Source organism: Desmodus rotundus, chromosome 2, assembly GCF_022682495.2.
Source record: "Desmodus rotundus isolate HL8 chromosome 2, HLdesRot8A.1, whole genome shotgun sequence".
NCBI lineage: Eukaryota > Metazoa > Chordata > Mammalia > Chiroptera > Phyllostomidae > Desmodus > Desmodus rotundus.
In genome coordinates, this window is record NC_071388.1 from 149,752,133 (window position 1) to 149,770,667 (window position 18,535).

At 33.6% G+C, this 18,535-nt stretch overlaps 1 protein-coding gene across 4 annotated transcripts in view; it reads left to right on the forward strand.

Moving 5' to 3' along the window:
- The window catches only part of TANK (TRAF family member associated NFKB activator), an 86,103-nt gene that overhangs the window by 37,093 nt on the left and 30,475 nt on the right, over positions 1–18,535 (forward strand). For 3 of the 4 annotated variants that reach the window (XM_045187398.3, XM_024579803.4, XM_053918726.2), the window contains exons 2-4: positions 2,601–2,748; positions 16,596–16,707; positions 17,702–17,820. In XM_045187398.3, coding sequence (XP_045043333.2) covers positions 2,650–2,748; positions 16,596–16,707; positions 17,702–17,820 — 330 coding nt within the window. In that variant the 5' untranslated portion in view covers positions 2,601–2,649. The remainder of the gene's footprint in view (positions 1–2,600; positions 2,749–16,595; positions 16,708–17,701; positions 17,821–18,535) is intronic. The other variant, XM_024579804.4, reaches the window with a different exon arrangement.

Consider the following 18,535-nt stretch of genomic DNA (forward strand, 5'->3'; position numbering starts at 1 on the left):
TAGGTCTTTTTGTGTACATTCTAGGACCCTGTGGGCCCCTCCAGTGAGCTCTCCTGTTAGTCTGGGAGTTTCACCCACTACCTCAACTCCCACAGGTTTTTTCAGTCAGAGGTTTTGAGGCTTTATTTCCCAGGCTGGAACCCTGGGTTGTGCGGTCTGTCTCGCTCCCCAGTTGTTCCTCCTGGTTTATCCACACACAAATATGGGACTGCCTGGTCTGCCAGCTACTGCTCCTGCTCCTGCCCTGGTCCTCCAGCCGCTGCCTTGCTTTGAGTCCTGTCCACCCCCAGCTACCCATCTCCACCCCTCCAGTCGGTCTGGATGAATGTTTCTTCTTTAAGAAGTCCTTGGTTATTAGACTTCCACACAGTTGGATTATCTGGCAGTTCTTCCTGTTTTTTGTTTTTAAATTTGTTGTTGTGCTTCCTTTGGTTGTGCAAGGAGGCACAGTATATCTACCTATACCTCCATCTTGGCCAGAAGTCAGGCAATATTTTCTTAGATATGACATGAAAAGCATAAGCAACAAAAGAAAAAATATAAAACTTTGTGGGTTCAATCCATGGTCAGAGCGCATACAAGAATGCATAAATGGGTGAACAACAAATCAATGTTTCTCTCTTTCAAATCAATAAACAAAAATTTTAAAAAATTAAAACACTAGTTTACTTGAGCAAAATTTTTCTAAAAATTTAAGACTTTGTGTGTCAAAGGACACCATCAGAAAATGAAAACACAATCTAAAGAATGGGAGAAAATGTTTCCCAATTATATATATATATATATATATATCTGCTAAGTCTCTATTAAACAATCCAATTAAAAAGTGGGCAAAGGACTTCACTAGATACTTCTCCAAAGAAGATATTACAAATAAACAATAAACAATGGAAAGATGGTTAACATATTTAGGGAAATGCAAATCAAAACTATGTTGAGTTACTACTTCATAACGACTAGGATGCATATAATTTTAAAATAGACAATTAATGTTGGTGAAGATGTGAAGAAATTGGAACACTTATATAATTGCTAGTAGAAATGTAAAATGATACAGCCTCTTTGGAAACAGTTTTAGCAGTTCCTTTAAGAAGTTAAAGAGAATTACAATCTGACCCAGCAGTTCTGCACCTGGGTATATACTCAAGAGAATCGAAAACAGGTTCCCACAAATGTGTGTTACACAAATAGTGGCTTTATTTAAAATAACCAAAAAGTAGAAACAATCCAAATCTCCATTATTTGATGAATGGATAAATAAAGTGTATATCTGCAGTGGAATATTATTCAGGCATAAAAAGCAATGAAGAATTATTACATGCTACAACATGGATAAACCTTGGAAATTTTATGCTATGAGAAAAAAAGCTAGACACAAAGACCATAAAGTGTATGATTCTATTTATATGAAATGTTCAAAATAATCTAGTCCATAGCATTAAAAATCCAATTAGTGGTTACCAGGGGATGAGAAGAAAAGGAAATTGGGCCTAACTGCTAACAGGTACAGGGTTTCTTTATGTGCTGATAAAAAATATTCTGGAGTTATATAATGGCAGTGGTTGCACAACACAGTGAATGTACTAAAAAAAAAACAAACCAAAAATGTACACTTTGAAACGGTAAATTATGTTATACGAGCTATATCTTTATGTAAAATACTAAAAAAAAATTTAAAGCATTATGTACCCAAAGATAAAATGAAAGATATTATGAAAGATTGGAAACTGAGCTTAGGAAGGGTTTCCAATTATAAAGAAGCTAAATAATTTGGTGCTCCAAAAATCTCCTGTAACTTAGAGGGAACTCTGTCTCTTCTGTGGCTTTCAGAGGGTTAAGAGAAAGGTCCTGTGGTGTGGTGTTTACAGCTGGACAGGAGGATCAGTCATGATTGTGCTCTGCTCCGGTCCAAGGAATGCAGTTAGACATGTTATGCAAATTGAGGTGATAAAACCAAATTATCTCCACTGAGTAAATCACCTGTACTTCAGAAACAGCAGGGAGGTTAGAAAACTAATAGGGAGTGGGGGATGTGGTTTTTCTTTTTAAATATATAGTCCAACAGCAGCTCTCCCTAGATTTTGTGCTAAAATAAGAGCATTTTCACACATCTTAATTGCTCTGCGATAACAGCAGTGCGAACTCCATCCACAAACATTTATTATGTATTTAATTTTGCTCTAATTTCAGTGTAGTGAGAATTCACCTTGTAAGAGGGAGTAACTGTTCGTTTAGTAAAAAGAAATATCTTCCCACATTGCTAATCCTGTTGTGCATTTCTGTAATTTATTAACAATACTTCTATATTTCTCCATTTTTAGGTTGCACTTACAGATTACTATTTTCAAAGTAGCCTCTTCATGAACTGGATTCCCATTGCTCCTTAAGCACTAGTATAGAATATTTAAAAGTTAAAGAAGTTACAGTTTCACGGTATTTATTATTAGGATTTCAGATGAGACTTTTATGCCTTTATAAACCTTTATAGTACTTGGTTCTATAATGTTCATGGCAAACCATTTAGAACTGTATTTCAGATGCATTTTAAAAATGAGATTTATATAACTTAATGGCTATAAATTGTTCTGATTATTTTCCAGACGTGTTATTTACTCCATCCTTGATAGTGATGCTACAGGACAGAGAGAAATGGATAAAAACATTGGTGAGCAACTCAATAAAGCTTACGAAGCTTTCCGACAGGCATGCATGGATAGAGATTCTGCAGTAAAAGAACTACAGCAAAAGGTATGTGGTTTTGGTTTTGAAAGTTATTTATCCTGGTAAATGGAATTTGAGAGTCTTGTTACTGAAAAATATTATATTGTTAGTCACTGCTTTGAAGAACCAGGATTACTGAAACATGGGGATATATTAGTGGATAAAATCTGAGAATTTTATATGTTTTCTAAAAACATTGTGACTTGTGGAAAGAGTTCATTTTTAAGGCATTATGTACAACATGACAAATGTTCTTTCATAAATTATTTTTTAATTACAGTTGACTTTCAGTATTTTATATTAGTTTCAGGTGTAAATAATTCTTACATAAAACTACAAACTGAAAGAAGTATCATTATCTTAGCTAATTTTTTGTTTTTACATGGTTATTTGGCTAGCAGGAAGACAGTATATCCTATTTAGACAGTATTTAAAATATCCTAAAACTAAATTTGTTACTAATTTATAGTAGTCTTTCATCTTTAACTATAATATTGACTATTTCAATGAAATCTTTAGTGACTTACCAGAAGTTTCAGCTTTGTCAAATTACCCCTGTACACAGTGTACTATGAGATGATGCTGTGGTTCCAGAAGGACAACAGTCAGAACAGTCCAGGAGAAGCAGCTATGAAGGGATATTAGGGACCTGTCATGATGAATGTGACTAAGTAGTTTGTACTGTATTTTTTCTTCAGTCAACGTTTACTGAAGGAGCCCTGGCTAGTGTGGCTCAGTGGATTGAGTGCCAGCCTGGGAACCAGGAGCTCACCGGTTCAATTCCCAGTCGGGGCACAAGCCTGGGTTGAGGGCCAGTTCCCCAGTAGGGGGCATGAGAGAGGCAACCACACATTGGTGTTTCTCTCCCTCTCCCTCCTTTCCCCTCTCTCTAAAAATGAATAAATAAAATCTTTTAAAAAATTTACTGAAGGATGAATACATATATGCTTTAGAAAAGTCTTAACATATAATTATACAAAAGACTGTGGGATAGAAGATAGATAGGATAGAGAATAATGTGGAAGGAATTCAGCTCAACAAACATATCAATGCTAACCAATGTTCTAAGAGCCAGGAATTTAAAAGTACGTGGCAACCATCAAGGTGAGCTTTATGTACTTTATTTATTTGTGTTTTATCCTCACCTGAGGACATTTTTTCATTGCTTTGAGAGAAAGAGAGAAACATTGATGTAAGAGAAGCATCGATTGATTGCCTTCTCATATGCATCCCAACCAGGGATCGAACCTGCAACCTGGGTATGTGCCCTGACCAAGAATCAAACCTATGCCCCTTCAATCTGTGGGAAAGGGACAACACTCCAACCAATTGAGCCACATCGGCCAGGGCTGTACTTTAATATAGACTTATATGTAAATATCTATTAATATGCATATTTTATTATATGTGAATATATGTTATACTTCCATTTTTAAAAGAAAAAGTAAGTGGCCTTCATTTCAAGCAGCCAAAATAAGGAGTTAAATTAGTGTTAAGAATGAATTGGGACAGAGATCTAAGATTTATTTAGGAGACAGAATAGAAAGCAGGTGACAGCTGCATGCAGACCATTTCTGAAGGTGATAGCATGGATTCTAGAATGAAACCCAAGTATCTGGAATAGAAGACTGGATCAATTGGTATGCTGACAACTGAAACCAAGAATGGGGAAGGAGGTGAAAATTTGGGGATAGAGAAATAAGATGTGTAATTTTCAGTTATTAGATTTAGTTACCTATGGGGCAAGAAGATCAAAACGTCCAGTGGATGGTTGCAAATATGGATCTCACAACCTCTGTGGGGTTCTGAATTAGAGATTATAGATATACGTTCTAGAGCAATGGGTTTTATTTTAGTCTCGAATGTGGATAACACTTCTGAGTTAGAGTGTATAGGATGAAGAAATAGTTAAAGGACAAAAGGTTAAGAGGAAAATTAGGCCAAACCATTGGTCAGGAGTAGGTTGAAAAATTTACTATGAATAAGAAAAGAAATATTTATTCCTCTTAGAACTGGAGGGAATGAAAGGAAAAAAAATAGCCACAAATGATAAGTTTGCAGAAGGAGGTGATGGTGGTCAGAAGTTAGAAGGGTTTATCATGTATCACTTATACATAAAATGTAAAGAAGTCAAATATATAAAAAACAGTTAAATGACGCTAACCAGGAGATACCACGGGGGTGGGAGTGGTGGATAAGATTGATGGTGTTTAAGGTTATAGATGTGTAGTAAATAATGGTACAAACAAGTAGTAAATAAGACAGAATATAGACAATAATAATTGTACTATAATTATGTAATGTGATAACACTATAATGTTAATAATATTATGATATATAAATGTATCAAAATAACATGCTGTACACCTTAAACATAATGTTACACATCAGATAGATTTACTCAGTAAATTCATCTGAGCCTTCAGTGAGTTGTAACCTTTTTATTGGTAGAGGGTCTTGGCTCAATGTTGATGAAAAGGCAATATCGATGAGGTACAATAAAACAAAGTGCAATAAAACATGGTATGCCTGTAATATAATGACATAAAAGTTCTGACACTGGGTTTTATATTTTATTCTCATTTATTTTTTAACTTTTTAAAAAACATGTTTATACTTTTTACTTCTTGGGATTTTATTTTATGAAACATTTATTGTTTTTGAACTTACAGAATCAAAAGTACTAAATGCAAATCACTAATTTCTCCTCATGTATCTACTCCCAGAACTGACATTGAACTTTGAAGTAAAGCAAGCTAGTTATTACTCACTTATAATCTTTAGTAATAAGATGATATATACAGGTTCTCAAACTTCTACTATGAAGATAAAAGTAAATGTTCTTAAGTCAGGCCTAAGTTTTTAAATACCATATATAGCACTTGGAAGATTTTCAGCCTGGATAACTGGAAGATTGATGATGCAGCCACAGAAATAGAGAATGCTGATTTTGGTAAAGGAAATTATTATTTTATTTGATTTGGATATTTTGAGTTCAAGTGTTAGAAGATTAGCTAGGGGAAGATGACCAGCAAGCAATTGAAGTGTTCATCTTTGGAATAAGGTACCAGATGGAAATGTAGATTTGGAAGTTGTCTTTGTAGAGATGATATTTGAAGTGTTAGGAGAAGAAGGTACCAAGGAGAAATAGAATAGAGCAAGAGAAGAAGAGAAGCAACAGGACAACCTTAGAAAAGTTGCATACCAGCAAATTGAATAACCTAGATAAAATGGACAAATTCCTAGAAACACTCAACCTACCAAGACTAAATGATGCAAAATAGGAAATCTAATAGATCTATACCTGGTAAAGAGATTGAGACAGACAGCAGTCAAAAATATTCGCAACAGTGATAGTCCAGGACCCAGAGGCTTCACTGATGAATTCCACCAAACATTCAAATAAGAAGTAACACCAATCCTTTTAACATTCTTCCCCCAAAATTGATTAGGATAGAACACTTCCTAACTCATTCTAGGAGGCCAGTGTTACTTACCTTAATCCCAAAGACAGAAATATCAGAAAAAAGAAAGGAAATTATAGACCAGTATCCCATACAGGTATTGATATAAAAATCCTCACCAAAATACTAGCAAACTTAATTCAGCAGCATATCACAAGCATTACACATCTTAACCAAATCAGATTTATTCCTGCAATGCAAGAATGGTTAACATACAAAATCAGTCCATATAAAACCACTTTAACAAAATGTTTGGGTAAACAAGATGCTATATATGCATACGGTGAGATATTATTCAGCCTTTAAAAGGAAGGAAATCTGACACATGGTTCAACATACATGACCCTTGAGGATAGTATGTTAAGTGAAATAAGACTGTCACAAAAGATGATTCTACTTTCATGAGATACTTAGAGTAGTCAGATTCATGGAGACAGAAAGCAGGATGGTTTCTAGACTAGGCTGAGGGAGAGGAATGGAGAGTTAGTGTTTTACAGATCCAGAGTTTCATTTCAGGAAGATGAGAAAGTTCTAGAGTTGGATGATGGTGACAGTTTCACCACAGTGTAAGTATACTTAATGCCACAGAATTAAAAGTGGTTAAAAGGGCAAATTTTATGTTATATATATTTTACTACAACTTAAAAAAATCTATTACAAAAAAAATAGAATTGATGTAGCTAGATTTTCTTACAAGCTCTGTTTTATTGCTGTCATCAGATTGAACAAATTCACTAGTCTTTTACTGCTTAGTTGTTCAAACTCCAAGCCAGTTCTTGTCACAGTGTTTCTTCTAGTTCACTGCAATTTAAGACTCCGAAATTCCTGTTTGAGAAGTCAGTATGCTACATCCATTTAAGAACATTCTGTCAAGCAGATTGCATTGAAGTAATTCAAATTAATAAGGGAGGCAAAGACCAATAAGGCAGCTAAGTGATTTAAAAAATATCATTGGGCAAAATTACAAAAGCAGCACATGCTTATTGAAAAAAATGTAAATTATTCAAGGTGTGCAGAATACAAAGTGATGATTCTCTTCCTCACTCCCCAGGGGTAACCACTGTTAGTAATTTGATATATGTCCTTCCAGAATATATGAATTAGATTTTATCAAAAATGGAATCATGCTAATCTGAAAAAGGTTTTAAATTATTTTTATCTGCATTATCATCATCTCTTAAGATTTATTGAGGCCTCTGTTGGTCAAAGTGCTTTATAGTCATCTAATTTAATCATTATACAAATCCTATAAGGAAGTATTTTTTCAGATGAGGAAAATGAAGTACAGAGAGGTAAAATAACTTGCCTACAACCACATAACAAATATATATTATAGTAAAGCTAGTTAGAGCTGGGATTTGGAGAAATCTGCTTGACCACAGATTTCGTGTGTATAAAATAACTTCTTTGCCTAAAATCAGTAGTCTTTCAAGTTCATACATACCGATCTACCTCTTTCCATTTCTTACCTGACCATATCTCTTGTACTACCTCTTCCTTTAAATACTGTTTTCTTTAACATTACAGACACCATGTTTGATTTTTCTTATACTCTTTTGGGCCCTACTTCCTCCTTCTCTTTTGTAGGTTCTCTACTACCAGGCCTTAAATGTTAGAGTTTTTCAAGGCCTTCTTTGCTTCTTACTTTATATTCTTGCATTAGCCATCTCACCTTTTCCTGTGGCTTCGGGTACCTATGAGAGAGACTCCTAAATTTATGTCCTTACTCCAGACCTGCCCCTGAGCTCTAGACCCATATATGCCATTTCCACTTGGGAGGCACATTAAATTGCATGTCAGACTTGAACTTATATAGTCATTGTTTTTTCACCTGTACCATTTCAAAGGAGTGCTAAGTTTTATAAGCTGCCTTTTATTTATCCTAAATTGCCTCACTTAAGTTTCAAAGGGCGATCCACATACTGTTGAATACTACTGGTGTCACACTATTGATCATCAAGTATATTTACATTCCCTGGCCCCTATGTAGTGTATTTCTCTTTTTTACACCAAATTTTTCATCGTTAGGCTTAGGCAGCCCTGCTAGCATGGCTTTGAATTGTTTTAGAACCTCCTACCTGAGTGTCTAGTGAAGTGTTACATGTTTCCTCTTAGCCCTATAAAGTCAAAATTGTTAGCCCCCGTTTTCAGATGAAGAAACCAAGACTTAGTAAAGTTAGTTTTCAACCCAAGTGGCAGAATCTGTGCTGAAACTAGGTTCATCTGACTCTAAACTGAACATATTCATTATAATAACCTAGCTAAATCGTACCCCATTTCAGGTTTTCAAACTGTTTTATTCCCATTTCTATGAATCTAATATAGTCTCCTCTTAGATGAATTCTTACTTTGTGAGCTATACATCTCTTACCAAAAAAGGGTAGAATATAAAGCTTGCTATTAATATTTTTTTATTCATCCTACAAACAATTTAGGATATGCTAGACACGTAATAAATGCCTGGTATTCAAAGAAAATAAAACATAAAGCATGCACTTAAAGGATTCATAGTCTAACATTGCTTATTCTGCTTCTTGCTTTGTGTGAGCATTCATATGTATCCACACTAAGAGATTTTCTGACTTACTGTTTAAATCACAATAGCCCTTATAGAGTTGGCTTGGCCTCTGAATTAGTTGTTATATAGGATAAACTGTTGTTACAGAGACCAAGAAATATTGTGGCTAAATAAGAGAGTTGTTTACTTCTCACTCATATAATAGTTCAGAGGTGAGTAGCCAGGTGGTAAGGCAGCTTGAGAATCCTTAAAATATGGTTTCTGTCTCTGGAATCATAGTGGCCACTCTACTTCTTACTATTTCCCTGCCAGTGGGAAGAGAGGAAGGGAAAGGGGAGAAGAGAGAGAAATAAAGAAAAATAGCAGGGAAGAGCAGACAGCTTCCTTTTAATTATGTGGTCCAAAATTTGTACAGGTCACTTCTGTTCACATCCTGTTAGCCAGAACTTAGTTGCATGCTCACACCTACAAGTGAGGAAGACTAATAAATATATTCCCTAATTGGATGTCCATATGCCCAGCTAATAGTTTATATTACTTAGAAAAATGAGAATGTATATAGGGGAATAATCAGCAGTCTTTGCCACATCTTATGGCTAAGCTAAAGTTGCCCAGAGATCTTCATAAATTGAAGTTAAATATGTAATCAATTTTATTACATTACCAACCTGCTTGTTATCCATTCCTTCCACTGTTCTTTGGGAGAAAACAAGTATTTTTAATAAAGAGTTAAGTACCTTCTACTGCTTCTTTAACCATCTTTGTAAGAGAAGAATCAATAATAAAATAATAAAAACATCTAAAAATTTTAAAACTGATTGCCATTTAAACGTCAGATTACCATATTCATATATGATCAAGTTACCGAAAACTTCCCATAACTGATCTACTTGTTCCAGGATCCTTTGTATTTTGTAATCAGAAATATAAATCTCTGTCTTGAAGAGAAATACAGAGTAAAGGGAATTTGTCTCTTCCGATTAAGAGAGAAAAATCAACAATGAATTATACAAAGAAAGAAATCTTAATTCTAAGATAGTTCAGGTGCTGTGGTATAAATTGCTTTTTCTTTGTGCTAATAAAAAAGGTAAAGAATATTAACCAGTGAATCTAAGGTAAAGACCTCAAATAAGACTAATTGACTGTGCTCTGTCTTTTTATCATAAATTATAGATTCAACATTTTTCTGACAGGAAATGTAAAGCTGTAAGGACTGTTTTGTCAGATTACTTCTTTCTAGATCTGGTCTTGACCCATCTGAAATGTTAACTCTCAGCCCGGAGGCTCACGTTACCTCTAAAAGCTTGTAAAAAACATGGTTTAAAGAATTGTGTGAAGGCATAACATGCCTTTATTATAGGTACTATTTTATTTTTTAAAACACCTTTGCTTTCACTTAAAATGTAAATGACTCATCGTTTACCACTTTTTTGTTCCTTTCTTTGTTTCCCAAAATCATGTTTGTCTGTGTAAAGTATTGATGAGAATAGAGCAGTTCACTCTGGATTTTTTCCTACTGAAGCTACTGGCATTAAAATAAAGATGCTTCTGTCTGTTTCTAATCAAAGCCTTATTTCTTCTATTGTACTTGTTAGTACTTTGCCATTGACTTATTTTCAGAATTTAAAATGTATGTATCCTTTGTTCTAGGTTTTTATTTGTAGAAATATGTCCTGTCAAAATTTTCAGACAGGTAAGCTAGGTTCAAGAAAATCCATTAATAATTAGGGAAATTTAAATTCTGATATTTATTTAGAACTGTTTTGAGCACCTTAATATATTATAACAGGAACTGTTCTAAGTACTGGGTCTTCAATGATAAGCAGGCATACTCCCTGTTTTGTGGAACAGTGGCACGGTCTAGAAAAGCAGAGATTAGTCAAACAATCTCATAAATGTAAAATTTCAAAGTCTGGTAAGTATCAGGAAGAGAGGTCATCTGCCATTAGAATTATTAGGGACTTGACCTAATCTAGGAGGTCAGAGAAGACAATCTTTATGAAGTAGTTTTTGAAAGGGCTGGCGGGGAGGGGGGTATACTTTCCAGGTATAAGGACCTCTGTTATAAAGACCCATTGGCCTAAAACAACTGAAAGTATATGGGAAATACTACAGTGTGAGAAGGGTCAGGGGCAAGACTGTAGAGTTTTAGAGGCCATATTGAGAATTTTTCTTTCTTCAATCTAAGAGCAACAGGGAGCCATTTAAGATTTGGGGGGTGGGGGAAGAATGAGAGTTATGGTTAGATTTGCATTTTGAAAGGAACACAATAGCTAGTGTGTAGACAATGAATTAGCTGATAGATTTAAGAACAGTTAGGTAGTTGGAGGGAGGAGAATCATTAGTTTTGAATAAGTAAAATTTGAAGTAATTTTCCAGTAGCACTTGGCCACATAGATCTAGAGCTCAGAGTAAAGGTCTGGACTAGAAGGAGAAATTTGAGAGTCCTGCTTATAACAAGCCACTGCGGATGAGACTGCCTAAGGGGAAACTATATAGCAAACAGAGGACCTTCGTGGAGCTAGGTATACTCACATAATATGCCATAGTGGTTATTTAGGGCTTGGACATTGAGGTCAGGCAAACCTGGATTCAAGTCCCAGCTCCACTACCTACTTAGAAACTTTGGGCATGTTATTTTGTACCTCTTTGTGCCTCAGTTTTTCTCATCTTTAACCTCCTGAGAAGGTTAGTGTAAGGAATAGATGAGATAAAGAATATAGAGCTTGCTGATTTGGGTGCATAGTAGTTATCAGAAATGATCATATGATGATAATGCATTATTGAAAAATTTGGTTATAGAACAATTCATATTTTTTTAAAAAGAAAGATACATATACATGTACACAGGAGTTCTGAAAGGGCACATACCAAAGTGTCAGTAGTAGTTACCTCTGAGGAGGAATGGAAGACAAAGTAAAGGAAGACACTGTCACTTTTACTTTGTACCTATCTGGGTTTTTGTTGTGATAGTGATGGTGGACATTTTGCTGTTTGCATTTTTTTCAGCAAACATGCTACTTTTATAATTTTTAACAGCCATTAATTATTCCTTAATCATATTTTAGCCAGTTTTTTATAGGTTTTATAAACTTTCTTTGTAAACTTGGAACAATCAGAGTTTCTTGTTTTTGCTTGACAGAATGTTTTTGATTCAGTGGAGATACCACAAACTTCTGAGTCCTAGGTTACAGTCAGCTAGAAGAAAGACTGAGAAAACTGGCTTAGAGCATGGGGTGGTTGTGTGGTAAGTCTGGTACAAACTGCCTATATTTGGTGGTAATCAGAGCTTTAGTTAATGGATGTATGCACTACATGCTATGGTAATAGATGTTATGTAGATACCTTGCACATTATTAAAAGAAAGGAATTAATGTTTGCAAGGAGCTTATTATGTGCCAGCTATTTTATACATGCAATCTCCTTCAATCCTTCAGGTAAATATCTTCATTTCAAAGAGAAAGATATCAAATCTCAAAGAGACTTAAGTAAATTAATCAGGGCAAAACACAAGATTGTAAAATAAAAAGAGTTTGTCTTAGTGTACCATTTGACATGCTGTGAAATTGCTGGCAGCACTGTCACCTAATAGGAGACAATTAGATTGATAATCTGATCTGTCAAACTGTAGCTCTAGCCCAGATAAATCTTGGTATTGGGAGGGAAAGAGAGGGCAGGACTTCTACCGCGTTATAAGAGAATATAGCAGAGAATGGATGAAGAAACCAGGGTCTCTGAGTTGCTAATCCTATACAATCTCATTTTTTTTTTTAACTTAAAATTGCTGATTAGTTTACCAAAGTGTCAGGACTATTAGTTTGTGTCTAAAGTGCTATGTATTGGGATAATTAATATCTAATTACCTTACTTTATGAACTGTGGAGCCTCCCTATTGAGAGCATTTGTGGTAGCCAAGCAAGTCCTTCAACAAAGCTTTTTTTCTCTTTGTTAATTTTGGAAGTTTGAAAGGTTTTTAAATTGAGACTGTTTTTTATTTTAATTCATTAAACATTTATTCCAATTTTTATACTTGCAGGAAAGCAATGGTATTTTTCAGAATATTGAGATTAGTTCTTTGGGATGAGAAGACATAATGTTCAAAAAGAAATAACATTTGATCTATTTAGGTGATTTGTAGATGGCTTAAGAGCACTAGACATTTTTTTCTTCTTATCTAGGAAATAAGTGCTTTGGAAAATATGAAAAATTAGAATTTCCAGTGTCAGCAATTGGAAAATAATTCCATTTTTAGAACTCTATTTTATATTAATGAAACTCATGAAACTTGAGCAGCTGTATGTCCAAAATTACAGAGAATGTGCTGCCAGTTTTGAAGATAGATTCAGATTTTGCCTGGATAAAGGGACATTTCTTAAGATAAGGTTTTGATTAAAATACATGTGGACAGCCATTTTTAATAAATTTAAGATGTGTTCTATATTTGATCACTGTTGTTTTAAGTTTTGCTTTTGTACACTAAGAAAGATACAAAGCACATTATAACACAAGTACCTAAGTACCTGTTTTTCCTCTTTAGATGCTGGGTAGACCACTTGTTTTGCTAGTCTTTAGAATTGGAAGGAGTGTCAAATACACAGAAGCCAGAGTCATCTTGGCCAGATGGTGTTTGATACAGATGGATGGTTAGTTGTCATGCAGATCTCTTAGTTGGTAACTTGTTGCTGCCATCTGACTCAAAGAATCATTCACACACACTGGCTGTCAAAAGCATCTTCTCTTCTGTCTGTTTTAGCTGTCATGTCTGTGCTCTGTACAGAAGTGTTGACAAGACATTGCTGTTGTACATTTTCAATGTGGTTGTTAATTTTTTCTGTTTTATGGGGTCTTTGATAGTGCCGGGATGTACTTGGCTTTGTAAAATTTTTTTTAATACTGTGACAGTGCAATAATTATCTGACCTTTTAAAAGGACTTTTCAGGCTGTAAGTTTATTCAGATCTGCTCAGTGAACATAAGTATTTAATTTTTTTTTAAAAAAAAACCTTTTTGTTTCTTTTAGTTTCCAAACATAGCAAATAAACTGAATTCTACTGTTTAATTTCCAATTTGATATAATATTCTCTGGACTTCCCTAATGGTCTTGTGGCCAAATTTTATTTTTTACTATTTTATGAATATGTATTTTTCTCCTCTTAAATTATTACCTTTTTTTTCCTGATGGTGTAAGCATCCCTTTCCCCCCCCCAAAAAAAAAATAATTGTCAGACATTGCCTATCATTTGCATCCATATTCTTAAACTTAACTTCCTTTTGTCTTATTCACCTACGGACCTCGTCTCCATTTTTCCTATTTTCCTTTCTCTATTCTTTTCAGATCACTTGTGAAGGCATATCTATTGCTCTGATACTTTTTAAACTAAGTAGTGTATTTGTTCAAGTAATATTTACTGAGCATCTCAATATGTGCTCGACACTCTGCTGTACTCTGGAGATAACAGAACTAAATAATCTTTACCCTTGATGAGGCCATAGTTTAAAGGGAAATTTAGTTTCTATAATATAATATAAGTATGTAGAAAGAGCAGTGAGACAACATGAACCACTGCTTTTCTGTTTCCCTCGGTATACTTCCAAGGTGTTAGTTTTTAAACTATTACAAAATTTGCTTGAGTTTAGAAAGTATTTTATTAAGTGGTTTAAGAAATAATTCAGAACTTCAGTTTGATATAATTGTTGATCTATTGATTTTTCCAAGGTAAAATGAATACATTTTCAACATTATTCATTTATTATTATATGTGTAGATGTGCTAAAGTATGTTTTTAAGCCAGATACTAGATGATGAAAATTACATGCCAGAGCCCTGGCTGCTGTGGCTCAGTGGGTAGAGTACCTGTGAACCGAAAAGTCTCTGGTTTGATACCCAGAAAGGGCACATGCCTGGGTTGCAGTCCAGGTCCCCAGCTGGGGGCTTAGAGAGGCAACCAATTGATACTTCTCTCCCTCTCTCTCCCTCCCTTCCCCTCTCTCTAAAAAATAAATAAAATCTGAAAGGAAGGAAGGGAGGGAGGAAGAGAAAGAGGGAGGGAAGGAAAATTACCTGGCAGAGGCTTTCTGAGTTGGTTCCAAAGGAAAATACAGGTCAATTCGTTTTTCATTAGGATAAGGAAAATATATATAGTGGATGGAGAATGGGCTGAGGCTTAAGTAACCTACACATTTATTCTGGGCCTATCTCTAACTTGCTAATTTTTTTGTACTGGTTACTTAATCTCTGGGTAAGTCGAATGTACATACCTATCAAAATACAGTGAAAGAATGGGTAATTATTGGTCATTGTTTGTGATGAGGTTTGAGTTCTTTGGAGAAAGTTCTAAGTACACAGAAATAGATAGAGAAGACTTACATCAGTTTGCTGATACCTCAGCTCTGAAGGCTGTGTGTAGTCCAGGTAAATTTGAGGTGTTACAGAATTTCCTGTAGACATTTGAATCCTTCTTTCAGTCAACCTACCCACTGTTTCTAGGTCCTTGAACGTAAATTTATATAGGAACAAGATGTCATGTTATGTCCTAGGGAGCCTGGCCCTAGACAGGATTTTGATATCTAAGGTTCAGTTGTACACATAGTCACAGGACATACGGTATGCATGGACTTGCAGGATTTATTCTTCTATTCATAATAAAATGTACTTGGATTTTTTTAACTTGGATTCTTTATTTCCTTTTTTTTTTTTTCAACAAGCATATACTGAATACTTTCTATGTATAAGTTACCTTGCAGAGCTCTATGGGGATATCAAATTATATTTTATAAGACTACATTCAGGTGACATGTACATCACTTGGGTTACTTATCAGTTCTGTCAGTTATCATGTTAGAAATATATTATAAAATTTCACCTTTTATTTGGGAAAATGTGGGGGTTTGCTTTAGTTTCTTAAGTTAATTTATTTTGGAAATGTAGGAACATCTGTATAATTTACAAAGAACTTTAGTCTTACTGTTCTCTGAAACTTTGAACTTTGATCAAGAGTTGATTCAAATCAAATATTTAGTATCTACTGAAGGATTTTATGAGATTATTAGGACACCCCATCTCACATTCAAGGAATTTATAATTTAGTCATTTATTTATTTGTCACCTGATGATAGAAATTGGTAAAGAATTCTCTAATTTTGGTAATAAATTTTTAAGACTTTGTACAGTAGACTTGGTGATGGTAATGCAACATTTTCAAATTTGTGGAGATTTATAGTATTTGTATTATCTAATGCAAATTTGTGTCTTATTTCATTGCTTAATTCTCATAGCTATTGCAATAAAATAGCAAAATAAATGGATTTAAAATATAAGAGAAATTGTGGTATTTAAGATATCCACTAAAAATTAGGCATTTTTTGGAAGTCTTAAAACTTTTAGAAATGAAGTTTATGATCAATAGAATTTTATAATCTATACATGTCCCTTTGGTTACACCCATTTCCTTTTTTATTTTGTCCTCTAAAAATAAATTCAAAACTGTGATTATTTAAAAGAAATGAAATCTTAGCTTTTTTAAGTTAGTGGTATTTTTATAGAATACTTTAATATAACATTATTTTATTATTTATGCCTTTTTTGTTATCATTAAGGATTAAATTCTCAGTTATAACTTTTATCCTAACTGAAGGACCAAGAAACCATATGTTGAACTCTTAAGTGAAATTTTCTTTAAGATGATTTTTAAAATTTTACAGTGTTTCAAGTGTTTTAAATCCCAGATGTTTGTAATGATTATAAATACATTGCTGGAGCCAGTGTTCAGCTCATAAATAAATGCTCAATATCTGGGAAATAGCAATATGAGCAATTCATATCTATGTAATTATTAATAGAAATATATGTATATATCTGTCAGTAAATATCAGGCTAACTGGTTTTTATGTCAGCAGACTGAAAACTATGAGCAGAGAATACGTGAGCAACAGGAACAGCTGTCACTTCAACAAACTATTATTGACAAGCTAAAATCACAGTTACTTCTTGTGAATTCCAGTCGAGGTATGTTCATGCTAATTTTTTACATACTTCTTGAACTACTTCTAGAAAAAGGTGGAAGTCAGATTTTTCTAATTTATTTCTCCATTGTTTCTCTGATGCACATATTCAGGAAATAGAAAAATCACATATTCTGTATGGTAGAACTCTAAGTTGATAAAACTTTCTAGGAGACAATTTGCCAATAAATAGCAAAAGCTTATTAAAATGTGCCTTTTAAAACACAAATTTAAATTCTAAGAATATATTTGTTCAAGTACTCAATGATACGTATTCTGGGATGCTCACCATGGCATAATTTATAATAATAAATTATTATAGCCAAGAAAAGTGATGATAATAGATTAACTTATTAACAACATATATTCATGCACAATATATAACAAAATGAGCAAAGCAGGATACAAAAATAAATTTTATTTATGCAAAAAAAGATTCTTCTGTGTTACCTATTTATATATATGTATATATATGAAAAACTGGTAATATAAACTGAAATATTAACAAAAACAACAGATAATGAAATTATAGCTTATAGCTAGCTTTTATTTTTTTTATTCCTTTTAGCATGTCTACATTTTCTAATTTTCCTATAATAAGCATGGAGTAGTTATGCGAATGAGTATGTTAAACTAGAAATACATACCTGAAAATATGACTTATGTAAAACTTTAATTCCAGTTGTTTATGATTAAGCTGCAAAGAGCATAATTCTAGTATTCTAAATTCTACATATTTTGTACACCACTAATTTTGATAGAGTAAGAGTTTTGTGTGTTTAGTAGGAATGAAAACAAATATGAAGCAAATATGCTAAAATCTAAATGAGCAAATCTAAATTGTCAAAGGAACTATTTTTTACAGAAATTTTAAAACTCATAGTTTAAAATCTCTACTCTTTAAAATTAGGGATTTGGCTTTGTATTCTATTTACATTTCCAGGTAGTACCAAAAACAAGGGTTCCCTACTTAAGTCCAAGAGGGTTTTGTTTTACAGATAACAGTTATGGCTGTGTTCCCCTGCTTGAAGACAGTGAAGCAAGGAAGAATAATTTGACTCTTGATCAGCCACATGATAAAGTAAAATCAGGAATACCAAGAGAAAAAGAATCAAAGGTAGATTGTGCTGCCGGCTTATTCTCTAAAGGAAATGAGAAATGAGAAATGAGATTCCACAGCCCGAATTATTTAGTCAGTATTGTATCATAACTTGGGTGGGCAGGAATGGGAGAGAAAGTGGACAAGATTCTTTTCAACCCTAACATTGCTTCTGCAAAAAGGAACATTCAAATGCTGATTCATGTCTTCCTCATTTTATTTTCCTGAGTTAGATTCACCACTAGAATTCTAAATAGAAGTTCTGTATATACAAATAAATGAATTAAATGGTCTTAATTAGAAGTACTATTTCCAAGTAAAATAAAGGCTTAGGTTTCATATTTTCTAGTGTTCTCTTTAGGCATTTAACAAAAAACTAATTTTAGAGAAATAAGAAATTAATCTAAGGTGGGTAGTAAGACAGAGATGATTCTTGATTAGAAAATAGCATTCTAGTTTCTTCGTCAATTGCCTGTGCTTAAATTTAAAAAGAAAATCCACCTAACCAGCAAAAGTCTTCATTGAAGCAATATAGAAAGAAATATTTCACATCTGCAAGGAGATAGGTACATGTATGTTCATGCTATGTTGATTGGAAACAACCTAAACATCCATCAATAGAAGAATGGTATGTCTTTACAATAAAACACTTTAGAAAAATTAAACTAATTCATACATTAATATGCCTAGAATACAAAAGAAATGTTGAGTAAAATTGAAAATGATCAAATAA